Source organism: Xiphias gladius, chromosome 20, assembly GCF_016859285.1.
Source record: "Xiphias gladius isolate SHS-SW01 ecotype Sanya breed wild chromosome 20, ASM1685928v1, whole genome shotgun sequence".
Lineage (NCBI taxonomy): Eukaryota > Metazoa > Chordata > Actinopteri > Istiophoriformes > Xiphiidae > Xiphias > Xiphias gladius.
The window spans coordinates 21,537,676-21,564,726 of NC_053419.1; the positions used below are offsets into that span (position 1 = coordinate 21,537,676).

At 40.1% G+C, this 27,051-nt stretch overlaps 1 protein-coding gene across 2 annotated transcripts in view; it reads left to right on the forward strand.

Annotated features, from left to right (window-relative positions):
• The window catches only part of ap3b1a (adaptor related protein complex 3 subunit beta 1a), a 60,628-nt gene that overhangs the window by 388 nt on the left and 33,189 nt on the right, over positions 1-27,051 (forward strand). Inside the window, exons 1-17 of one of the 2 annotated variants that reach the window (XM_040157438.1) lie at positions 6,077-6,790; positions 8,431-8,506; positions 8,603-8,677; positions 11,475-11,570; positions 11,971-12,131; positions 13,229-13,295; positions 19,027-19,209; positions 20,582-20,737; positions 21,822-21,919; positions 22,074-22,128; positions 22,213-22,284; positions 22,975-23,037; positions 23,155-23,287; positions 23,370-23,479; positions 23,619-23,795; positions 25,016-25,202; positions 26,181-26,311. In XM_040157438.1, coding sequence (XP_040013372.1) covers positions 6,630-6,790; positions 8,431-8,506; positions 8,603-8,677; positions 11,475-11,570; positions 11,971-12,131; positions 13,229-13,295; positions 19,027-19,209; positions 20,582-20,737; positions 21,822-21,919; positions 22,074-22,128; positions 22,213-22,284; positions 22,975-23,037; positions 23,155-23,287; positions 23,370-23,479; positions 23,619-23,795; positions 25,016-25,202; positions 26,181-26,311 — 2,001 coding nt within the window. In that variant the 5' untranslated portion in view covers positions 6,077-6,629. Of the gene's footprint in view, positions 1-6,076; positions 6,791-8,430; positions 8,507-8,602; positions 8,678-11,474; positions 11,571-11,970; positions 12,132-13,228; positions 13,296-19,026; positions 19,210-20,581; positions 20,738-21,821; positions 21,920-22,073; positions 22,129-22,212; positions 22,285-22,974; positions 23,038-23,154; positions 23,288-23,369; positions 23,480-23,618; positions 23,796-25,015; positions 25,203-26,180; positions 26,312-27,051 lie in introns of those variants that run through there. The other variant, XM_040157440.1, reaches the window with a different exon arrangement.

The following is a 27,051-nucleotide window of genomic DNA, read 5'->3' on the forward strand; positions in this document are numbered from 1 at the left end:
GTCGAGTACATGGGGCTGACTCTCCGCGAGGCTGACTTGAAAAGAGGCCAGAAAGACCCGACCCCGGAGCATCAACAAGCCAGGCAGCGATGGCGAATGTCGGTTAGCTGTTTGCCGTGGTGCGGTCAAATATCAGTGTCCTAAATATCAGAAATGTCCATGATTAGACGACCGTTTTGGGTGTATCAGACACCGGCGGTATTGTTCTATTTAACCCCTGTGCGTCAGTGATTACCCGCCGAGATAAACCCACTTTTCGCAAAGGAGAGCAAATTTAGATTAACCCCTGGATTAACCCCCTTAATATTTTGTAGTTGGGCCCACTTTTGACCCCGACTTATAAATTACATGGACGGTTCATTAATTTCCAAGTCACCCAGAAACCAACCAGTAGTCCAGAGATATAAGTCATTTCCACCTATACTGATAATTGACTCATTGTTTATGTCACTTTTTAAGCAAAAATGCAAAACATTTACTGGTAGAAGCTTCTCAAATGTGAATATTTGCTAATTTCCAACTTGTTTTCTAGGATAATAAACTCAACATCGTTGGGTTTTTGACTGGTGGTCAGACGAAGCAATACATTTGAATGTGCTCACTTTGGCTTCAGAGAATAATAATAATTATTATTATTATTAGAATGGTCAGAATGGTCTTCTGATAATGGAAAGTAATTGTTGGTTGCAATGTCACAGTTCTCATTTGATGGAGAAGAACTACAGTTCCTGAGTTTTTCCAATTTTTATTTGAATTACTTGACACGGAAAAAAAAAAAGAAAGCAGTTTGATAAAACACAACCTAACAACAAATGACCACAATATAACCTAAAACAAGCAGCTGACCACTTTGTGCTGTTTGTAACCCAGTCGTGAGTCTAGGAAGATGCTGGGTATAAAGTTCAGGACAAGAGCTTTTGTCAGTTTAGAGCTGGTACTCTTCCTCTGGCCATTGACATTGGTAGACTCAACCATAGTCAGGAGGGGAAGTGATTGTGTGAGCTGTGTGATTTACGCAAAGAGGAAAGTGAGTCCCGTTTTCTTTTGTAATGTGCAAACTATGAAAATTTGAGTGCCTTCACTTTCCTTAAAATGGCTTCACAATGAAATGAAATGAAAATCGGACCCAAAGTGTTGACAAAATATTCAAAGCCACCAACCCCTCTGAACCTTATTTCATTTGTCGTTATGACTTTACGTAGTTAGTAAGAAATAGCATTGGGAAAGGTCTAACTTAATCTAAACGACACAGACTGTTGAGTCTTCCAGATCAGCTTCAGTTAACAAATCTTGAGCCAGTTCCCTGAGTCTCCAATCACTACAGTAGTGGTTTTCGTCAGAGAATCAGCAGAAATGACACCCAGGCTTCAGACTGCATGCCCTCCACATTCCTTCACAGTGTTAAAGGCAGGCAAAAAGTGTGCATATTATGGAGAATGAGGCTGTTGAGGAGATGCTGCAGATTAGCCAAACCCAGTACATTGTACTTTTATCAAGGAGTGAGCTTCTTACACTTTTGAGGTTGGCATCGCATTGTCTTTTTCAGAGGCAGGTTTTTTTTGTACATCCACATACTGCAAGTGAACAGTGAAGTCCTCTGTGTAAAATGGTGACCCTTCCACCACAAGCACTCATGATTTCATGCGGTTGACCATAACTTAGCCATCGTATAGGTACTGGAACCATACTGGAGCAATGATTTACATCTCAGCCTGCAGGTGGATCGGACTGGCCACCACATTCCTTATCCTAATGTGGTCAGATGTCTCAAAGTAATGTTTCCAGAGGAGAATTGCAAAATGTTACTCGTCATTAGAGGTGTCATTATCTAGCTTTTACCCCATAAGCTAAGACCCTGGGAACAAGAAGCATTTGCCATTAGGTCATAATCGGAGGTGTCTTGCTTCAGTTTGTGCTTATTTAATGCACAACTTCTGATGAGCTTACCTTGTACACAAGTTCCTCTTTTAAGCGGTGACGTTAGTATATAAGAGCTCTCCCATGTTTAATCCGCAGTTTAAAATAAATGCTATATTGACCATTTTTAATGAGACTTAAATGCTATGACCCTGCTATGTCTGTCAGAGATATGTGCAGAATACAAATGTGGATCTGAATCACCCAACTTGTAGCCAATATTCTGGTATCAGTGGTAAAATATTGATTGGTACATTTGGTTTCATCGCATGATATAGACAGGATGAGTGTGTATCGTAGGCATATTATTAGGCGCATTAGTATTACTGCACTAAATTACATTTGCAGATTAATTCTGATTCCTCAGGGCTTCTCTAACAGCCTGTGACCAAACTGGCAATTTAGTAATTCACACATATTTGTTCAGTGGTAAAAACTCATCCCTTTTAAACAAATGTGTAACAGACTGTTTGGTTCCAAAGATTAGGGCTTTATATAGAAAAGCAGTAAGGCATTCAGTTAGAGCTGCAACTAATGATTATTTTCATTATCTATTAAACTGCAGATTATTTTTCTCGATTAATCAGTTAATTTTTTAGTCTATATACAATTTTAAAAAATGTGAAAAATGTCCATCCCAGTTTCTCAGAGTCAAAGCTGACATCTTCAGGTGTCTTGTCTTGTTAAACGAACGTTCCAAAACCCCTAAATATTAAATTTACTATCATTTAAAACAGAGAAAAGCAAGAATTAATGTTCATGTTTGTGGGCCTGAAAACGGCATCCTTTTCTATTTTTGCATGAAAAATGACCTAAAAATGATTAAACAATTAACAACATAGTTTGCTGATTATTTTTCTGTCTACCGACTAATCTATGCAGCTCTGCACTGAATTCATATTTAAGTCAAAATGTTGAAGCTGTTTGAATTTGGCTTTAAATAATCTTTTTTATATGCTTGGCCAAGCCTTAATACCATAATGCCTGTGTGGATAGATAGGAAAAGAATTATCTGCACTCACATTTACATATTCAGTTTGAACTGAATATGTAAATGTAAATAAGAGAATTTGTCAGGACTTAAGATCTTTGGACCTAACGCACCATATCAGCTTCTGATATAGCCACGTGGGTGTCCAAGGTTCTCCGTCTTTTCCGGGTGAAACAGTCATAGAGAATAATTATCTTTTGCATCATGTTGTCATAACCATTTTTAAATAAAATCTCATTGTCCTAAAACTCACACTGGATTGTCAGCATGTTTTGGTCACGTGTTTTGAGTTTCATCTCAGAAACCTGACACTAGAGGGCGGCCAATCGTTGTCGTAAACATCCTTTGCGTTTTGGAATTTCTTGTAAAATCAGTTATTATGCGCCTTTGCTGCTTCAGTTTAATGCCCTTGTACTGGGTGAGAAGCTACACACCGTAACAGATCTTCAGGCGCAGACCTAGCAAGCTGCTCAGTCAGTTTAAAACACTCAGTGTAGGCTTTTGTGTACTCATTCCAACAAGCAATGCGGGTGGAGTGTCACTAAATTTCCTAAAATCCGACCGACTTTTGTGTCGGGTTACACTGCAGCTTCTTGTTTTGTTTTCTTTTTGAGCAACCGTTTTTCTTGCCATGAAATTTAAGATGGAGTCTTGTTATAGTGTTAAGTGTTGCTTAGTATGCTAACGATAACCTCTAAGCTGTCTCATGTGACCATCTACCCAGTGAGGCGAGGCAAGGCTAGGTCATATGTTTACTTACCTCTAGGCCAAGCTGGAGGACCAGAAAGAAAATACAAGGGGCATGAATGATGCTTCTGTTTGCACGTGTCCATCTACCCAAGCCTGTGCATCCTAATAAATGTGCTGTGCAAGGGCAAGTATTTGTTCTTAGTATTAGCATTTATGTAACTTACAAATTTGTTATTTAAACTTAGCCCCAGCTTGTTTCAGCGGTTGACGACATATTTAGAGCCTGTTCAGCTAAAATTAAATCAAGTTGTGTTTTTCTTATTTGAAATATCTGAATGATTATCACATGTTAAGGCACAGCAACATTCCTGAAATGTTCTGTAGTCTTGAAGGCCTCTTCTTACTGACTGAGGGCTCCATGTCAGGCCCTAGCGAGGCATGGAAACATGTGACGAATTTATTATCTGTGACTAAAGAGATATTTCACTGTGCCTGAGCGGTTTGGTTGTATGGACTTGATGTATGAACATAGTGTATTTACCTGAGCTGCATTTAAAGATAGGATTTTGAGCTTTAACTGTTATTTTCAGTAGAGGTAGGATGTTATTAGTGAGGTTTATGTTGGCTTAATAATTTACTGGCTAAGAGACTCCTACATTTTCGACATAGAAAGCAGTTATATTTCAACTTAGAAGCACTGCAAAAGACTGAATGCAGAGGAGGTGATGCTAATTAATGGGGTTGTATTTCGTGTGTGTGTGTGTGTGGTGTGTTAAACGTGGCAAAAACATTGATTGAAACGGTGCAGATTGGCTTGATAGAACCTCATCTTTCCCTCGCTAACTTATGTTATCAGGCTACTGGCAGCAGTTACATGAATCATGTGAATTCAGATTTTCTAATTGTTGTTTGTTATGTTGCTATGGCCAGTGTTTCTCAGATAATGCAAAAATAATCTCAACTGTCTCTCTAAAATTCAAAATTATTGTAGAGAGATAGTACAGAGAGAGAAACACTTTAGACATTGTGAGGAAGTATTTATTTTCATTTCAGTGTGATACACTGGTTTAAAATGCGTCATACAGCCCTGGTTTTTCATTAATTTAATTTGACTCCATCTTTTAAAAATTTGACTCCATCTCTTCATTCATTCATTGCTGAACAAAGGAGGAATGCGGTCCAGTGTTCAGACCACGTCGGTTTTCTGTGCCCTTGACGAAGGCCTTGTGCTGTGCTAGAGAAGCATACCTCCCACTGTTGAAATATCTTTACTATAAAAGGTCAGGTCAGAAAGTTACTTAACCAAATTAACCAGGGTTTCACTGAGTTATTCTGGTTTACCTGTAACTCTCCAAGTTATTAAAAGTTGAACAATGAGAATTTGCATGGTAGGCCTTGAATTAGTTATTGTAGTTTTCACTTAGGCATATTTCTACCTACCTAACTACCTATACCACTCCCTCTTCTGTCTGGCACTTTGAATGTATTTTTTCTTGCCAGTGATCTACGAATTAATATCCGTGACAGTGCTCTGAAAAATAGATGCAGCATTTTACTCAAGACAAAATAGCAGATGTGGAACTTTGTTTTAGTAAAATCAAATGTAATACAGTTCTGGAGAGGGACCTTGTTTACCAACCTTATAAAATCCCGCTCTAAAATCCATCTCCTGGCCCTGGCCGTGTATTGGCAGTCAGTAAAAAAATAGAGTACTATGTTGAGACCCAAAGTAACTGCCGCCTGGTACAGCTCAAGGCCACCAGGAGGCACTAGTCTCCACAGTCCAGCTGTCCTTCATACCATGCTTGACTTTAAGAGACCAGTGGAATTGCCGTCAACCCTAACTCTGTGTGTTTATGGACAGATTTGGCTGCATAAACCAAGCACAGTGATTAGTATAAACCCTGAACTTGTTTGTTCCCCCAAATAGCAGTGAAATACAGAGCTGCATTACTGAGAAACCATAACCATGTATTTAAATGTGTTTTGTCCTTACATATAACTAAGGCATTAAATTGGATGGATGCACTTGTGGCCCATTTATGATAAACATTCATTAGGAAACTGCCATAGGTAAATGTATATAATATATAATCGATCTCAGTAGTGGTGGAAAAAAGATTTGTAAATCTTATAATCAGCCAGCTGTGCTGCAGATATTTGGCTGTTTGGTGTGTTTAGGTGTCTCCTTTCAGCAAACTTTTAATCAGATCAGTAATTTACTCCCAAAGAATGTGCAGAACGTACCATTTACGTGTTCAGGGGGTATTTCCTGACATTCAGCCTGGTACTATTATCTTTGATGTAGGCCTGTCCTGTTGGCCCTTTCAGCCTAACTTGGCACTGTATGTGCTCTTGGTGCTGTCAAACTAAAGTGAATTACTGTAGAGTGGAGGTGATTAAAAGTAGCTCAGTGTTTACCCACCAGTGTAGATAAGGACCTCCTTTTTCCCCTGGAGGGAAGTGACCACAGTCACACACTGGCAGAGTCACAAACACAGCCAGATAGGCTACCTTCTAGAGGAAAATGTTCATATATAAGAAGAGAGGAGTAACTGCTTGATATCACTGGGCTATAGCTGACTGCCAGGTAGTTTCAGAGGGAATATGGACTTCAGCAGAGGGAGAGAGGTCTTACCCGAGTGAGCAGGCACTACCCTCAAGCGTAAGGAAGAGTTGCCATTAGCGAGCTGGTGGGTAATCTTGTGACTTTTTTGCCCAAGAGAAGAGGAAGGGAGTAGTGAATGACAGGCACAAAGCCAGTGGAGCCTGTGCTGTTTTCCACCCTTCCCAGCTTTGACAGTTATGAACAACAACGAGACGAGAGGACAACTGTGAGTAAAGCCAAGTGAACAGGGAACACAGCCTGAGGGAAAATAAATTACCACAGCTCTGTTCCACTCTGGAGTTGCTGGAAATACAGTCAGCTGGGTTTGTGGACTTTTTTTTTTTTTTAAAGACAGCTAAGACACACAGAGAAGGAGTACTGGATGTTGAAAGTGTTTTTGGGCTCTTGTGGAGGAAAGCTGGTATGGATGTTGGTTTCTCTTTGCGCTCGGAGGCAGTGGGAGCTATGAGGACAGCGCTGGTGTCCGCTGAGAACTTACAGCTCACTCTGAAGGCTGAGCTGAGTCAGGAAGAACAGGCCATCACACACACCAACAGTAGCCCCAAGGAGACACACAAAGCCGGGTACTGTAGCAAGATCACACACACACACACACACACACCACTGGACTAACTGTGAGATTACCATAAACTGTGTGTGTTTTTGTACGTTTCAGGTCCGGTTATTTTTTCCTCATAATGTTGGCCGGTTGAATACTAAAGTTTGCAATGTCATTTAAAAGAAAATGTTTGAAAAAGTTAAAACCATGTCTCTTTAGTGACCATTTTTTTAAAAATGTAGATACATAAAAATAATGTTTTGAAATCATTCTAATTGTTTAGTATTCTGCATCTGTTCAACCTGGTAATGGAATCCACATTTAATCTTCAGATTACTGTTGTAGATATATCAGATAGAAAAAAATGCCAAACTACATTTAACCTAATTTAGAAAAAGTGTCCCCACTTGTTGCCCACCAGAAGGCATTGACAAGTTGGTTTATCAACTCTTGCTTAAATTGCATACACTTATGCACAAAAAACAATCTAAGTCATTCATGTCAAGATTGCTTATGTGTATTATGTGTTATGTTAAGAAAATTACTGTTGGCTGATACATCGCCATCAGAGTTTTTCAACAAAAAGATCAAGTAACGGTTGGGGTGTTCAGATTATTTTACTTGATAGATTATTGTATTTCAGAAAATACAGGAAAAATACAATACATTTATTGTTTAAAAATGAGAGCTCATTGTAGAACCATTTTAGTTAGCAATAGGTCCCTGTAAGATTAACAGATTTCTAGTGGCAGTTATTGGAATTAAGACACACTTGATGATGGAACAAGACTAAACATCTACAGCCATGCTAGCAGATCCGTGGGGCTTTCACTAGCGGCAGCAGTGTTTTAATCAAATGCTAACCTCAACATGCTAACATGCTCTCAATGACGCCATCTCAGTGTAGCGTGTTAGCATGCCAACAATTGTTAGTTAGTGCTAAACCAAGTACAGGTGAGGCTGATGGGAACGTTATTAGTTTTGCAGGTATTTGGTGATAGACCAAAGTATGGTACAAATTAAAATTTGACCCAACGCTGGCGCTGGATGAAAAGTCAGAGAATCACCACAGTCGTTAAAATTAATCCCGTGGGGACCATGAATGTCTCTACCCAATTTCATGTAAATACATACAATATTTGTTGAGAAATTTCTGTCTGGACCAACGTGGTGGACCAACCGACAGAGGTAGACAGGTATTGGTTACATTGGTATCTCTGTCCCATTTTTTGTTTTCCATCCGAACATTACCTCTCTCTGTGTTAAGCCCCTTTGTGGAACAAACAACCTGCTGTGTAGTTTTACAACGACATTGTTTGTTAGCATTAGCATTAACCGAGGAATGAGCATGGTCATCATGTGAGTGCGGAGGTATTTAAAAAACAGAAATTGTTGTGAGGCAGCTGTTGTGTTGGTAAAGATAACATTCTTTCTGTTAGGTTGGGTGCTTTGTCAGTGACTCCTATAGAGCCATTGGAGCCAGTGTGACCCTTGCAGGTGTAGACTGTAATCTGTGAAGCTGACACAGATGTTGTAGACATGGAGCTTTCACAGTACCTTTGGTCAATCTCTAACTTCTGAAGCTGATTACTCAAGTCCACCTCAGCAGTCCTCACCCCGTCTAATGTTGACCATAATAAGACCAACAATATTTTCTGTCCGTAGGAATGAAGACCTTAAAGAGATGTTGGAGAGCAACAAGGAGTCTCTCAAACTGGAGGCCATGAAAAGGATCGTTGGGGTGAGTGCATGATGGGAATTCACACACTGGGCAAATCGCAAAACCTTTATTTTAAAATTACTCTAACCATTGCTGTGTGTCTAATTTTATTTTCAGCTGATTGCCAAAGGGAAAAATGCATCGGAGCTGTTTCCTGCTGTTGTGAAGAACGTCGCGAGTAAGAACATCGAGGTATGACACAACGCTAAGAAATATATCACAGGAAAACATATTCATTCCTATTACTATAGTTCACTGTTATGATTCATTTAGTTCTCGTGTAACATAGCACGTGGGTTCTCTGCATGACGTAACGGGGAAATTTTTCATACAGAAAAACAGTAGGCTCATGTGAATTGAATTCATTTGAAAGCGTTTCCTTAATTTGGTTTGTGTTTATTTGTTCAGTTAATTATTATTATTTTTTGGAACATTAGTTTACAGTTTTTTACAAAGTACAAAAGCAGAGACTCCCATGAGTTTTACTCAAGAAAAACGGCTGATGTAATTAATCAGAATCAATATGTTACAAAGGAAAGAGAGAAAAAGATGAAAAGGAGTGCAACATAGAACACAACAAAATGAAAAAACAAACAAGATCATTTGTGGAAATGTGGTACAATCTACACATCTACTGTTCCAAAAATCTAATCGATAGAAATATTTGAAGAGCACCTCTTACGTCATACATGCAGTTGAGTTTATTTACCTGTTGTGAAGCGAGTAGGGGGGTTCTGCTGTTATCCAGATGACATACATTTTTGCAGCTGTCATGGGCAACCCAAAAAGCAAGAAATAGATTTAAGGTTAGAATAGACTCAGGGGAGTACCTTTGGATGATGATGATGAATGAAATCCCATATTTAACACTTTCCTAAGTGTATTCTCCATCTCTTCTAGCTTTGACCATGACCAGGTCATATGCAGGAAGTCTTTCAATCTCAGTTTTGCTTCTGTAACAGTTGGGGGAAGCACTACTATTAAACTGACTGTATAGCAAATTGTGTGGAGGATTTTAAAATTCCAGACTTAAATTTTGTATTTTTGTGCTAACAAGTAGGTCAGATCAATGTTTTGTCTTCTGTTTGAAATCCAAGATCTGCCATTTTACTTAAACCAGAAGGCAGAATAAGACTTGATATATGCCATTAGAAGACTATTAATTATTTAAATATGTTTTGCAGCTATCCTTTTGTGAGCACTAAATCTGGCTGTAATAATTTTGACTTCTCTAGTGATCTGTGATGAAACCTTTTTTTCCCTATATCAACCAATGGTAGCGCAACTAGATTTATTATCGTAAATCATAAGTTGGTGCAGCAGCAGCATAAACATATTGTAAAACACTGTGGGCATGTGTTAATACTCCACTAAATCATGTAATTTCTTGAGCCAGCCTTGGCAGACTGTTCAAGTGAAAGACCAAAACACTAAGCAATAGCTCAAGAGGGGTTCCCATGCCCAGAGCCTGTGAATATTGATTAGCAGCAGCAGAATAATCAGGTAGCGTGAGGGGCAGCATGTGAGCAGGGGGCCTGAAACCGGGCGCTATGTGCAAGGCATGCAGCCGAAGCAGCTCATGGCAGGGTAGGGTAGCAGGTGGGTTGATGTAATTGGCAGAAGAGAGCCCACAGTCACGTCTCCTCTCTCCCACCTCATACACACCAGCTGCTAAGGTAGTGTGAGGTCTTGGACTATGTTTTCTCTCTGTCTCTCTCGCTCTCTCGCTCTCTCTCTCTCTCTCGGTTTCTTTTCCTAGCTCTTCCGAACTCCACTCACCTACAGTATATCTCACTAAAAATGGCCTCTTCCCACCTTCATGTTCCCACCTTCATCACCCCTTTCTCCTCGTCACTGTGAGCTGCCATTGATCCCCACTAAATAGAAAACAGCACAAGAGCATGCAGGTTATTGACAGTGTTGCGTGATTTAACAGGAGTGCACTTTATTTTCTTTAATCATTGCGGCACATTATTTTAAAACCACATATCATACATGAATATGTGTTTGCATGTTTTCTCACACTTGTGCATACACTCGAGTGCATATTCAAGTTAAAAGTAGAGAAGTTATAAAAGAACCTAAAATCACTTATTTCACTTGTAGAGCCCTTAATCGTCACCTTAATGGTTCAAAATGAAGTCAGTCCAGTACTTTGTGGTCATAGAAACCAGATCCCTGGGGGCAGATGGGTTGTGTCTCCTTTTATAGTGAGTAATACCATTAATTCCCGTAGTAATGACCAGAACGATGATTGAGAACGGTGGTGCACGGCTGCAGGTCAAAACTCTCTGTTTTAGAAAGCATGGTGCTGATTACTGGATAAGGCTCTTGGTGATTGTCCCTAAAGTGTAACCTTACTCCTGACCTCAACCTTAAATTAGTTCTTAAACTATCAATACTTCAAGCAAATCATCATTTTTTCATAGCCACTTTTCTTCCAGTTCAGTGATCCACAAATCCACAGCCTTATAGGCAGCAATCGGCTCTTTGTATTTTCGGCTCTTTGTAAGCAGGACAAATATTATGTCAGGCTTTTTCCTGCGAGTAAAGAAGAAGTGTGGAAGCCAAAACACAAGACGGGGGCAAATAATTCAATGGTAATTTCAGGAAGGAACAAAAATACATAACCTCATTCTCTGCCTGAAACAACACTGGATTGAGTCTGAAGCTAGTGATATCAAGACAGGAAAACTTTCTGTCAACTTCTCTTTCCACCCCTTGAAATAATAAACTCAAATTTCCAATGGAAAAATCAAGGTATAGGAGTTCTTTGTTGCTTAGCACATTATTGTTCATTCTCTCCCTTTTATAGCCCTAGTCTTTTATCTTTTATTGGATGTACAAACACGCAGCACGTCCTCTCACATAAACCTGCCCATGTTTTGGAACACAGCTGGTTTTCTAGATTGCTTTCCCCATGTGCTGCATTAATTCCCTGTTACAGCTGGTTCAATTTATTGGTGTGTGATTTAATTGCCCTTTGCAGCTAAAGAAGCTCGTATATGTCTACCTGGTGAGGTACGCGGAGGAGCAGCAGGACCTGGCTTTACTATCCATCAGCACCTTCCAGCGGGCCTTGAAGGTAACATTTCTACTTCTTGTCTCTGTCTTTCTCTTTTTTCATTATTGCTAACATGGTAAAGAAGCTGTCATTTTTAATACGGATACGTGCTTACATGTTGTTACCAGTCTATTCACCAAGAACCTGTTGGAATGGAATAATACTGACATTATTTAGAGAATGTTTCATATATTTTTCAGTGTGTAAGCATCTTCATATGTGCATTTCAGAGACTGCTCCCTTTTGATAAGATGATAACCATGTTCTTTTTTTATAAATGACATTAATGTTGTTGTAGTACATAATCTCCACTGGAAAAGTTTTGTGTAATCTGTAACCTTGATATTCTGTTAAATGCTTCAGATACAGAAAACACTCCTTCACAAACTGACACACAGTGGTTTCATCTCTTTTGTGGCAGGACCCAAACCAGTTCATCCGGGCCAGTGCACTGAGGGTTTTGTCCAGCATCCGTGTGCCCATCATTGTCCCCATCATGATGCTGGCCATCAAGGAGGCTGCAGCTGACCTGTCCCCATATGTCAGGAAGACTTCGGCCCATGCTATCCAAAAGCTCTACAGGTACAGTTTCTCAGGGCTGCAACACAAACTGCAGCAATCGGTGGGTAGAGCCAATACTCGTGGCTGCACTTGTTAGCTTAGCCTGCTCTCTCTACCAATTCATTCCTGAGCAGGGAACTGAGCAGTTAATGTAGTAAATGTTTGGTAATGTTGACATAAAGGGTTTTGCCTTGCCGTTATCTCTCTATTATCAGTCTTTCTAAGGCATAGATCAAAGAATGAATGAGTCCTTGAAATATGAGCAAAGTAGTAAAACTGAACCTGACCAGATCAGTTGCGTATTTGATTCAGTGGTTGATGTCAGGGAATAGTTCTTTAAAAGACTGGGGGTGGGTCTGAAATCACTCCCTGTTTTTCCATGTTGTACCACTATATTTACTTTGCACCATTTTATTTGACCGTCTAATTCCTGAGCTTGAATTTTATGCTCAATATAGTGAACTTAAAAATTCCCACAATTGGAACAAAAAAAAGCAGTCTCTATGCTAGGGCTGCAACTATTTTCATTACTGATTAATCTCCTGATTATTTTCTCGATTAATTATTCATCGTTTTGTCTATAAAATAGTGAAAGGATCCCACTAAATTTTCTCAAAGCCCAAGATATTATATTCAGATTGCTTGTTTTATACACCCAGCTGTCCAAAAATATCCCGTTTGCAGTCAGATACGACAAAGAGAAGCAGCAAATCATCAAATTTGAGAGGCTTTCACCATCAAATGTTTGGAATTTTTGCTTCGAAAAATGACTAAAGCAGTTGATTTTTGCTCACTATAGAGTAAACTATTCAGTGTCTGTTATATAGGGAGCAGTGAATGAGTGATCCTTGGAGTGATTACGTGCACAACCTCCATCAGAGAAAAAAAAAAATCGCTCATAGATAGTTATTAATTAATCTGATGATTGTTTTTCTCGATTAATCAAGAAAACAATCAGCGGCCCTAATCCGCTGTAAGCACCCGGACATATCTGTATTCTGAGCACACAGAGGGGGCAAGATTTAATATTTTAAGTCCATCAAGTTTTCATGTTATGTGAATTGCCATTCCTTAGTTGACATGTATTTATTTCAAACCTCTCCCTCTTTTGTCTTCAGCCTGGATCCTGACCAGAAGGAACAGCTGATTGAAGTGATAGAGAAACTACTGAAAGATAAAAGCACAGTGAGTACAGACCTAGCATTAAGTGCCGTACACTACACTACATACATACCATGTTGGAGAATGCAGACCACTGGAGGGCGCCCCTGTCAAGCGATTCTCCTCTTAGCTTTCCTCAGCTCTCCATCCCACAGCTCATTCGGCAATGCCATGGTTTGTTAACACCCACTTAAACCCACACATCTTCAGATGCTCCTTGTTAAGTGTCCATTTGGAAGGAATTTTCGCACTGATGCCGGTGTCAGCTTAATTTTCTCAAAGGCCAACCTCTTCCCTTTTTTTTTTTTTTTATTCCAAAATAGACCGTAAATGAGTTGGGTTCTCAAATTCTGTGTTTAGCCAGTCACAGACACAATGCAGGCAGCCCATTAGAAGTCAGTAGGCAGCAAATTAATTTGAGGAGGTCACAGTGAATACTAAGGGTGTTTAAATGCCAATTTCAAATATGTAGACGCTGGCTACAGAATGCAGTGTGTTGCGTTTGTTCGTGCAAGTCATGCGCAGTTTGTTGTGATTATGTATTCATAGTGTATACCTATCATTATACAAACAAAACAAAGCAGCTTAGGCCAAGGGGGGATGGAAAGCCCAGTACCAGATGCATAGCATATTTAGCCCCAGACGCTAACGAAGACAGATGACTTCTCCCTGTTGGAGCCCACATTGAGAGGCTGGGGACAGAGGGAGAGGGCACTATCATCACAGACGCACAAGCACTATAAGCTGGTGATGAATGGTGAAAAACCCAAACATAGTGGATACCTAATAGCTATCAAATGATGCATTTTTATGATGTTAAGATTGTACTATGTACCATTTTAGAAGTCCCACAACAGCGGACTTGGTCTTTTATGCCAGTTTACTGCAATACTGTGGGAGGAGGTCTTGGAGTTGAATCAGTGCTGTGAGATGCTCTTGCTGTTCTTGGTGTGTTACTGAAGGGGGGAAATGTATCTTAATGAAAAGGGCCGCTCCACAGAATTCACACACAAAGGTCAGTTTACTAGTCATGAGCAGTATTCCTCAGCCTGTTAAAAGCCGTTTCGTAACGTCTTCTGTGGCTCTGCAGGAATTTTGTCAAGTCTGAGAAAATAACCCATGATGTCATCGGGGTCGTCTCAGTTTAGGCTTGGAGGTTAAACACATGTAACAAAAAGCCGTGTGAGGTGTGAAGTTATACGTGCGCATTTACAAGGCAGGAATAAAAAGTTGCTATTGGTTGCATTATGGGAAACATAGGACCCAGTGCTTTTGGCAGTGGACCCATACTAGTGACTAAAAGTTAGGATATCTCAGTCTTTGCTGTTTTGATTGTCTTTTTTTTTAAAATCCATTCTGAGTACCTCAACTTTAAGGAAGTGCAAGACTAAATCGCTGGAGTGCCTCTTTAATAATGGTGTGAAGATACTTTGGAGAAACTGCTTATGAGAACCACCCAGTAACGGAAACTGTTCAGAGATTGACATGTTTGAAACATTTATGTACCAGTGAAATTCATTTCCAAAGTTATTAAAAAACGCTTGCATGAATTGACACCGTGAGCAGGTAATGAAATGTATTTGTGTATTAAGCAACATCTATCTATTTGTTTTCTAAACTGCTTGTTCTCTGAGGGGTCAATGGGGTCTTGAGCCAATCCCAGCATGCACTGCATAGACAGTGGACAATGGTGGACAGCTTGCCTATCGCATTGAGACATACAAACCAATTTACACCTATGGACAATTCATATATTCCAGTCTACTGCACCTTTATTAACCCTTTTCACCGCAGATATGTAGACTTGTCATTGTAGGAAAAGCGAAGTTGTAATTAATGACAATAACGATGGATGTATTCCATTTGGATGTGTCAGTTTCAGGGTCCAGGTATTGTGAAGGCTCAATTACTGGCTTGGAAATGGAATGGAGCCATTATTAACAGTATTTACTCCACCTGTGCTTTCCATGCTATGACGAGTCAAAATGTCTGCTTTGAAAAAGGCCTACCTCTCTTTGACAAGGCTACTGTAATGGGTTGCCATATCTGTAGACCCTTTTTCATGGCAGATGTTTTAGTGAAACTAATTTTTGTCAATTTTCATTTGATGGTTTAGTTCCATTAAGTATCCTACTAAGGCATATCAGTGAGCCAGTATGCTGGTACTGGCCCACCTAAAAGAAACACAGTCGTTACTAATGTTATTAGAAACCCCTTTACTTGTCCTGCTGTGACATGTCAAAATATCTCCCTTGACACCTTTACTTTATCTTTTCATGCTTAAAACCGAAAGCTTTTCAGATGTCTTAAAGCAGTGCTACTTTGCTATATGTGATGTTATTCAGTCAATTTAACTACAAATCAGTGATTTCAATCAGGTAAATGCTATTTAGCTGATGTCACTATGCTGCCTGTTAAAGAAGGAAACATTTGTTTATTGTTCCGGGCTTTGGCGTTGTACAGGCCTCCTGACATTTACCTTTACAGATGTGCCTGTTTGCTTAAATGGCTGTGACACATGGGGGCCTGCTTATAGGCAGGATGGTTTAAAGAGAAAATGGGAAGGCCTGATGACAGAGACAACATAGGAGTTTGTGCAGCTGTTTTACCGTGATAGATCTATTATCCAGCCATTACAAGATAAATGATCGATCCCTCCCATGCTCCCCCCCCCCTGCACCTTCTGCAAAATTGAAATGAGAACAGAAAGGAGGGGCAGGGGGCGGAGGGTACTATGATTAGGGGCTAGGTGAGATGCCCATTAATTTAAAAGTAAAAGGAGGGAGAGGGAAGAGAGCAGGAGAAGAGTGAGCGCAGGGAGGATAGGCCGACCCCACAGCGGGCCATCAATCAAAAAGGCGCACGTTGTCTCTGGCGTGATGACCCAGCACTCTCTGCCTCTCTGGCACCCTAATTAGAATTCATAGCAAAATAGATGCAAGGAAACGGTTTGGGCCCTTCATAATTTTATAGGAAATTTATTGTTATTAGAAGAACCATTTGCTTAGTGTGATTTTTCCATTACCGGCTTGTCAGGCAGGGTAGATAATATGGTCGAGGGTGGAGGAGGAGGGGGAGGAGGTGTATGAACTCCATAGATTGGGGTGTCAGTTTTGTTGATGGTGCATGTAGTTTACCTTGGAGCTGTGTCTAATGGGGGAAGTTGGTGGAGAATGCACAAAGCCTTTGCGGTAGGATCCACATGCTCAGAAACAGTGCTGTCTGTAATAGCCTTAGAGACAGCAGAGGCCTAGGGAGAATGCCAAGCGAGAATGACGCCATCATGCAAAAATGCACACCAGTTCATGCTGAACGTATATACTGTAATTGACTACTCTGAGTAGGTGAAAAGCCCTGCTGCGTTATGAGCTGCTGTGAAGCTACTCTAACATAGATACAAGCCTGTATTACTCAGTTTTCAGGGTCTTATTTATACTGTCCATCACAATGCTTCTCATCATTGTTTGGCAATGTTTGGTTGCTGTGAACAGTTTTCATTTCTTGTCTAATATCCCCTATGAGTGTAGTTTACACTGTGTTTAGTGGATTATCCAGAGAAATGGGGACATTGTTGGAAAGAGATGCTGGTCTTGAATTATTTTAAATGTCATTTTACAGTGCTTTGAGCACCACAAACCAAATCCTGTTCACCTCCTTTTGTATTGGGGCGGTTGCAGAAATCTCAGAGACAGATGTCTAAACACTCCGGCAAATAAAACCAAAACCATCTAAATGGCAAGGTACCAACAGACAGCATTTGAAGCATTTTGACTTGTCACAGCAGGAAAAGCACGGGTTTAACTAGTGATATGTAATTGATGATGGCTCTGTTCCATAACCTAGTATGCACAACGCAATTATTTACACCTGTGTCTTTTCCACTGTGAAAAAAAGGGAAAAAAAAGGTCTATTCAACCGAGAGCTAGATGATCACACAGTTCTTTCCCTAAAACATTATTTGTCCTGCTAGAGCAGAATCACATAGATAAAGTCACTAAAGAACACTCATTAGATACGGCTGCAGCATCTTTAGAATAGTGGGATGTTTGTAGCCGTTGTGACATACTGTAAATATCATCACAGAAATATGCAGTAAGCATAGAGGAAGCAGGCAGAGGCGTGCCAGTGTAATAATAATTGCAGATTTCCAATCAGATGATAGAAATTGTAAAAACCAAATATACTCAATATACTCATTAAAACCTTTTTTAGCTGTCACGATGTCTTGCCGGTCACTAGTTATACCCTTAGCTGGCCCTTTTAATAGGTACACCTAGCTAAAACTAAAGCAATCTAATACAACAGTCTTGTAATAAATCCTCCCTTCATGAAGGTTATAATGTTCTGTTTTTGTTGTTTTAGGGAGGTGTTGATTCAGTTGTATTATTATCTGTAGGACAAGTGTTTCTATTATTTTGTCCAATCCATTCGTACTAGTGAGTCTTGGCTGAAGAACACACCTCTCTGTACAATGCAGTACAGTTAAATAACAAACTGCATCCTCCGAAATGACTATGAAGTTGAATCAGCACCTCGCTAAAGACCGATTCAACAAAAACTGAACATAATAACTGTCATGAGGGATTTATTGCAGGGCTGTTCTATTGGACTGTATTAGTTTTAGCTAGCTGTAATAAACTGCCAGCCGAGGGTATGGTACATCTGGTAACATGCAGACTGTTGGCATTAAGCTAGCTTTAACATGTAATTACCCTAGCTCCATCCACCTTCAAGTGTCATTCCTTGAATGTACATAAAATTTCTGTGTGGGTCACTCAATTAATATAACTTCATACATCAGTGTGCTGCCATAAAATGTAGCTGTATGATCCTCGGGTGATTCATTCATCAGTATTAGCAATGTGAATGTCAGAGAGGCTAGTCATCGTTCGGATTTAAGACCCAGATTTCTTAGAGAATCTACAGACAGGATCCGTGCACGTACATATTTCATACACACACGTTCGCACACAGAGATGCACACGCAATCAATGCAGGCTCATGACAATGCTGATGGGTAAATGCACTGGGTTCCCACAGGGCTACCAGGGGCCAGAAGACTTTAATTGGGCAAACCAGATTCTGCTCCCTTTCTCTTCTGCTTCACCCTTGTCTGCCTGTGATAATGCTGTTTGCATATTAATACACTGCCATGTCACTCACTCAGTCTCACAGTCAGTGAGCGAGCCAGCAGGCACTTGGGTGGTAGGGGGGCATGCCACATCCAAATGGGTTTTTTCCTGCTACCAATAAAATATAGTTGATTACTGGCTCTCTCAGCTGCCGCTTCCTCCTTGTATTCCCTTCCCTGTGAACTGAACATAAAATGAGGTTTGAACCTGAGAAAAAGTACAATTTATGAGGAAGTTCTGACAAACACTTAATGAGGGCTTTGTTCCACAGGGTTGTATTAAAATAATTCAAAGATTTTTCCCTCTAATTGTCATCTAGCTACTTGGAGGCTGAACTGTGTGCATTGTAAGCAGTCATAAATTGGCATTTTGTTTTTTTCCAAGTGCAGTAATAGTGCCTATTCTGACCAGGGTCATATCTGTTAATCAGTGTTTTATTTCTTGGGAGTCTGTATATTACTGCTTGCTTAAGAGTTAAAGTATTTGTTCTTGTTGTTTGTAAACTGCTAAACATTCTCACAACTTCCATTTGTGTGTATTTCAATACTGGAGTACAGTAAATAAAACAACAGCATTTTCCTCGTGAGTTGCTTCATCTCCGTTCCCTTTGATCGTTTCTGTAGCTGGTGGCCGGCAGCGTGGTGATGGCCTTCGAAGAGGTCTGTCCAGATCGCATTGACCTGATCCATAAGAACTACAGAAAGCTGTGCAACCTGCTGGTGGATGTGGAAGAGTGGGGCCAGGTGGTCATCATCTCCATGCTGACGCGCTACGCCAGGACGCAGTTCACCAGTCCCTGGAAGGAGGTGAGGCGCTCATGGACCAGAAGGACCAAAACCAAAACCGAATCCATAAAGTGGCAATTCTCCAAATGTATTTATTTATGTATTTTCAACTTTGTGAACATCTTCGATTAGTAAGGAGGCTGTCCAGACATGGTAGAAATTCCAGCTCACTCTAACTACCCAGTTCGTTTCCTAGAATTGTATCTTATCCTGTACTCGGGTGCACCACAGGAAGCGACGCACCTGGCACTGAGCATCTAGAATATTAACACCAACCTTTAACAATAAAACACTTACTTCTGGGTCAGAATCATGACTATGCTTTCTCAGTTTGAATTTTGTTTTGTTAGTGCATCTATCTGACCTTCAAGGATAAGTCCGGTGATACTTCATAATTTTCTTTTTGTCAGCAAATCCCATTAAAAGAACAAAATCAACAATGAACAGATCCTACTAACACATATTGTCTGTGTATCCAGCGCATGATATATCGCAATTCTCTGTGCCATAGAGCTCCATTGTTGTGTCCAAAAACATTTTAAAAACACTGGCTGACATCTTACCTCATTATCGTCGACACACACACACACACACACACACACAGTAGTTTATTTTGACACAGTCTAACATACACCGTCCTGCTGCTGAAAATAGTCCTCCATGAATGCACTATTTACCCTATTTGAGTAAAATTTTCTTTAAACTCTAACACCCAGCTGTCTAAGGAAATGATAAGCCTTTTTAAAAAAAAAAATTTAAACCATATATTTCTGACCCATGTTTTTAAGTTTACGACTGCAGCAGGAAACAGTGGGATTAGTCAGAAAGTATTTAGAGATGGACTCAAGCATTGTTGGTTTTGGTCTTTTCGTGGGATTTGTTCAAAATAGGAAAAATATAGCACGACATCAGCCTCATCCTTTGAAAATATAATTCCAAAAATCAATAAATTGAAATGCAAAATGAGAAATGAAGCTACAAAGTGCTTTGTAGTCGTAATTTAGGAATTTAGATTTTCACATTTGAGTAAAACTCCGGTTTTTTGATTTACACTCTTTGTGTTTTTAAATTACTTTTAGACAATTGAGCCATTTCACAGTTTTGGATGTCAATACAAAATTTGCTTCATGGGAATTGTGTAACTACTGGGAATTTAAAACATTTCAAAATGCATCGTACCACTATATTTTTTTTCAAAACACAGGGGCCAGTTTCTCCTTCAACTCAAGAAAAAATGTAAATGCTATGAGAACTGAAGGTTGCACAATAATCAGTAGAAAAACATGGTGGTATGTCTTCCATAGTGGGGTGGATGTTTGAGGGTACACCTCCTGAAATAGTTCAATTCATTAGTGTATTGTGATGATGATGTATTGTGTTGCTTATGCTTCAGGGTGCCGTGTTTGATGAGAATAATGAGAAGGCGTTCTATGACTCTGACTCTGAGGAGAAAAAAGGCCAGATGGAGGCCAAACCTTACATCATGGATCCAGATCACAGACTGCTGCTCAGGAACACCAAGCCCCTGCTGCAGAGCAGGAACACTGCTGTGAGTCAGTCAGGCACTTAAACACAGACTTACACTAGTTATCTTCACACCATTAAGTGTAGAATGAACACACACACGTGGCATGAAGCTGATGGAAATTCATTGTTCAAGTGAGGGGAAGTCTAGTGTGTGTAAATGTATATGCTGCATGACTCAAAGACCTAGGAATACATGCACATACCTGCCATAGTGCAACCCCCCCCCCATTGGAAGGAAGAAAGGAATGTGTGTGTATGTTTATGTGTATGTATATATATGTATATGTGTATGTGTATATGTATGTATATGTGTGTATATATGTGTGTGTATATATGTGTACGTGTGTGTGTGTATATGTGTGTGTGTTTACGTGTGTGTGTGTGTGTGTGTGTGTATATGTGTGTGTGTTTACGTGTGTATATAGGTGTGTGTGTGTGTGTGTACATGTGTGTGTGTGTGTGTGTGTGTGTGTACATATATACACACACTATAAACTAAAAAACACAGTGAGTGCAGATCTCCATCACCCAGGAGACTCAAGGTCTCTGTCGCTGTGTAGCAGCAGGAGGAAAAATGCCCCCAAATGAAATTGTTGATTAAAATGGGACATGCTGTGTCTGTACTCGCGACAACACAGTGACATCCTCCGTCTTCATAGACTCCTGAACCCTTTCATTCTGCCTGCAGTGATGGACACACGTCCTCTGGCTATTTACAGCGCCGCTGAAAAATTATTTTTATAGAGTCATGTCATGAGTGCCTTAGTAGATCCCTAAGAAATGCATGTGAATGACGGTATTTTATTTTAGCTTCGGTTGACAGATGGTAATTTACTGTAGGTGGTGCAATAATAATAAAGCACTTAAGAGTTCGAAGGTGCTTTTCGAAGTGTTAAAAAGCATAAAATCAAGTTATAGTAACATAACCAGTTAGAGGGTTGCACATTCTGGAAAGTGGTTGAAAATTAAAACATATATCAAAGAATAAAAAACAAGAGAAAAATCAAAGACGTTTTCAAAAAGCAATTCTAAAAAAGTTTGATTTAAAAAGGAACAGTAAAGTACCTGAATCCTTTTCATTTCTGCCTGTGTTGTTGTTTTTTCAGGTGGTGATGTCGGTCGCTCAGCTCTACTGGCATCTGGCCCCGAAACATGAAGTTCACATTGTCACCAAGTCACTGGTTCGACTGCTAAGAAGCCACAGGTAATGCGAAAAATATCCTGCATCTCCGTTTGCCTCCTCCCCCCAGTCGGCTGTGATGAATGACTTACCCTGTTCCTTCGACACTGAGTTCACTCTACCTCTGTGTCTGTGTTGTTGATATATGATTATGTTATTTTGTTTCTCTTTTGCAAAGAGAGGTGCAGTACATTGTGCTTCAGAACATCGCCACAATGTCCATTCAGAGAAAAGTAAGTCTTCCTTTGGACAGCAGAACAATACAGGTGTCGTGCAGTGATACAGGATGTGTAATAACATGAATTATCGTCAAACAGGGGATGTTTGATCCCTTCATGAAGAGTTTCTATGTCAGATCTACAGATGCCACACACATCAAAACGCTGAAGGTAACTACCAGTGTATTTTGTGTATTATGTGCATAGGGTCCCACAATATGTGCTCAAATAAGGGTCAGTAAGATTTGAGCTCGAGCAATGATGTTCAGAAATAATTTCATCATCCTTTCTAAGGCTGCGGAAAAGAACTCTGCAGAAGAAATTCAAGTTTGTGAATGTGCACATTGGTAGCTGTAGAATAAATAAAATTGTGCAGACATTACTTTATATCAATGGTGAGCTTGCACAAAGACGGGGAGAACAAAATAACTGCTTCTGCTAACAACTGAATGTAGATTCAAAGTAGAAAAGTGTGTGAAACTCAGTTCTAACACCATGGGACAGTGAAGTTACACGTGTGCACACACATTTAAGTTAAAAGCATGAATTTTGCTCCTGCTTTTGGCTCTAAAAACAAGGCAAAAAGTGATGGAACTTTTTGTACTGACTTGCAAAGGTGAAACTTTTTGCACATTCTCATATTTTTTTTTTTGTACAACTACAAGACTTTTCTTCACATTTCCAAATTTGCATTTTTCATGCAGTTTGTCACAGGTTTACAAAGATTTATATGCAACCACCGGCTTTAAAAACGATTTCTAAACATCATTTTACAAGCTCAAAATCTCATTTTCGACTTTAGCCGACACGACAACTGGCTTATTAGACATTAAAAATAAATCTCCCTTATGATTTTTGCAGTTGGAGATCCTGACCAACCTTGCCAATGAAGCCAACATCTCCATTATCCTGAGGGAATTTCAGGTGTGTGTTTTAGTTTCCTAATGAGCACCGTTAATTGACATCAACAGTCAAGAGTTAGTTCTCTTAACTTTGAGATTTTGGGTACCTTCACTTCTCCTCGGTCTCATCTTTTTTCAGACCTATGTGAAGAGTCAGGACAAGGCGTTTGCGGCGGCCACGATTCAGGCCATTGGCAGGTGTGCCACCAACATCTCTGAGGTGACAGACACCTGTCTCAACGGTCTGGTGCTGCTCCTTTCCAATAGAGACGGTAAAATGCCTTCTTTGAGTGCACATATCGGCAGTTACTTTTTGTCAAAAGGGATTTGTGAGAACTTGTTTTGTCTCTGCAGAGACTGTGGTCGCTGAGAGTGTGGTGGTGATCAAGAAGCTGCTTCAGACTCAGCCCACCCAGCACAGTGAGATCATCAAACACATGGCCAAGCTCTTTGACAACATCACTGTACGATTCATCATTGTATTATTTGTACTGTTGAACCATTTCCATTTGTTCAGCGGGAAAGTAAAAACATGGACAGATCAGCAAGTGTTCAAAATAACAGCGTCACAGTAGCCTATTGTTTTGTCACCTAAACTTGCAGGTCCCCATGGCCCGAGCCAGCATCCTGTGGCTGATGGGAGAGTACTGTGAGAGGGTGCCAAAGATTGCACCCGATGTTCTTCGTAAGATGGCAAAGTCTTTCACAGCAGAGGAGGACATTGTCAAGCTGCAGACAGTCAACCTAGCAGCCAAACTCTACCTGACCAACTCTAAACAGGTAATGAATAAAATACCAACACCAGCACCGAGACAGTTTTGTTGTGTTGACCCGAGCATAAGGCCAATGTGGTGCTGGTTTAATGCCACTGATTTTTGAAATAATAATGTACATGGTAACTAAGAGATAAATCAGCTTCCTGTTCTCTAAATGTGAGGTTGTAAATCGCTTTTTCTAAGTTTTGCCTTTCACAAGACTCAGCTTTGTCTTGCCGTATTTGATCACTTCTGCAGTTCAGAGCTAAACGCCTGGTTTAAATATAGAGCTGTGGTTGAGACAGCTTTAACGTAATGGGGCATCTCCTAGCGCAGCTTGGTGTCTACAGGCCCATTCAGTTAGATGGGACGATTTTGGCCTCTGAGCTGGTTTTATGAGCCCAGACGAGCACATCATTAAACCTCTTGCTCTTTGTAATGTGTCGGGGAGGAGATAGGGAGACACAAAGTCAATACTGTAAAGGATTTGGGTTATAACACTGCCTTCATAGCAGCAGTAAGTTTTGTTTTTATGGCTGCCTAAGTAATATATTCAGTGCAACTGCTCTTTCTCCCTATTTTGGGCCAGAGGAAGAGTTTTTTTTACTTATCCAGGTTGAATTATGAACCAAGATTGTTATTGAGAGAAAATATGGCAATGCTCAGTTGAATAGTAGATCTGGGGTTTTCTGCTATATTCCAGTTTTCACTGATTTTGAAGGGATAGTTAGACATTTTGGGAAATACACATTTTTTTTCCTTGCCAAATGTTAGATGAGAAGATAGATACCACTCTCATATCTATGTGTGAAGTACAGAGCTGAAATCAGGAAGCCTTTAGCTTAGCTTAGCATAAAGACTGGAAGCAGGGGAATCAAAGTATCCAAAGTTTGAAAATACACCTACAAACACCTCTAAAGCTCACCAGTCTGTTATCTTAAGCTGAAGAAAAACAGAAATGTAAAGATGACAGGTTTTGGTTTTGTGGTTAATTACATGCTTTAAATAATTCTGGGTGCGTTGACTTCCTCTGTACAGACGTGTAAGTGGAATCGATCTTCTTGTCTAACTCTCGACAAAAGAGAATGAATAAGTGTGTTTCCCAAAATGTGGAACTGTTCCTTAATAAACATCATTCACACTACTAATCTTGCCTCACTAACACTTTATCCGGGTCTGCCGTCTTAACATGGCATCCTGCTTTTCCCTCCAATCTCTCCACCCCCGCGACCTCTCCGCCCCCAGACCAAGCTGCTGACCCAGTACATCCTGAACCTCGGCAAGTACGACCAGAACTACGATATCAGAGACCGAACACGCTTCATAAGACAGCTGATAGTCCCCAGCGAGAAGAGCGGAGCCCTCAACAAGTATGCTCGGCGCATCTTACTGGCCCCCAAACCAGCCCCGGTGCTTGAGTCTGCCTTCAAAGGTAGTTCATACATTTATAATATCAACCTCTTATCCCCTTATTTTGAAACATTAAATCCTCCAAATAGCTTGAAAATTTAAGATTAAATACAATTCTCCTCCCGCGTCTGTCTGGTAGTTAATGTAAGTGAATCACTGAATACATATTAACTGGACCTCTATTTCACATCTAGCGGCTCCATTTCCAGCAGTATGCAAAGTTGATTCAGGCGGTGGTTTTATTATTCTGGTGTGTCTGTCTCTCTGAAGGGCAGTTAGGTCAGACCCCTTTACCTTGGACTAATGAGATGGGTAAATTATTGAGCTAATGCTAACCTTTTTCAGACACTGAGAGGGGGAAAAAATCTCTCATTTAGCTGTCTCTTCTCTCTCTCTCTCCCTCCTTGACAAAAGGGACAGACATGGCCTCCTACAACATTAAAATTCCGAGGCAGTTTGCACCTACTGGATGTTTATGGAAAGCGTTAACCAGCCCTGTCATTCTTAATATTCACAACTGAAGTCTTTTTTTTTTTCTTTCTCTTTTTTGTTAGCAAAGCACATTTTTTAGAGCATACCTCCCGAGGCACAGACACGGATTATCTTCCTCTGTTGAGCACTAGGGAGAGAGAAGAGGGAATGTGCGTAGGTGTGCACGGACAACCAGAGAACTGATACTAAATGCATGTGTGTAATATTGGGGGGGGGGGTAGCTCTTATATTAAAGCTGTCTAAATGTATACAATCACATTAAGTCACTGGCTTCCTCATTAAGGACCGATTGAGGTTACTGCCATCGCCCCGTTTCTTCACCTTGCATTAAACACTATTTTGGTCTTATCTTTTTAATTGTTTTACCCTCACATTGATATCACTGCCACCCCCCGTCTTTTTTTTTTTTTTTTTTTGACCACTCTTGTTTTCTCAACCCACTTCATTTTTCTTCTTCTTTTTTTTTTTTTTTGTCATATTCTTTCATGTCTCTTTCCTCTACTTTCAGATCGAGACCGTTACCAACTGGGCACTCTCTCCCACAGTCTCAATATCAAAGCTACTGGATACCAGGAGCTCTCGGACTGGCCGGCTGTTGCTCCCGACCAATCTGTGAGGACCGTGGAGGTCATCGAGCCAGTAAGGGATCTACCTTCCTCACACACTTATCATAGTTACCTGTCGTACGTGCCTAATTCTAACTCAAAAATGTTACAGTAGTTTATTACCTTTTCACTTTCTCTGTCTGTGTCAGACATAAAGAGAAATTTGTTCTTCTGAGGACATTAATAAGATAATGCTGCGGTTCCTCATTGTTTTGACATTAAAACTTGGGGTGGTGTCACAAGATGTTTACTTCGTGATATGTTTTTTTGTTGGAAATACAGAGAATGCAGATGTATATTGTGACAGTCAAGGCTTCTGGTGTCTGTAGTGGTAAGAAAAATGCATCATCATTCACTGCTGCAGTTTAGCAATTCATTATGAATCTCATGAAAGTGATGCTGATGGCAGTCTTCCCACCAAGAAGCTCTCATTATGATGCTATTTCTTTATCAATGTTGCTTACATTAGAGATAATATCTTAAGTGAGAGATTTATTATTTAAATGGTAAAGTACTAGAATTTGAAAACAATATTTTAGCTAACAAGCATCACACTTCAAAAGGCTCATTAATAATTGTATATCATAACATCAGAGGTCACGACCGTCCCCACCCTGAAGCACTTCTTCAGCATTACTAACCAAATGAAGTGGCAAGCTGAACTGGAGGCAGACATAACAATGATGAGTGGTATATTTCCATTGGATTTTTATCTACCTTTCCTCCCAAAGGGCATTAACATCATCCAGGGTGACCCTTCTCTAAATATAAAGT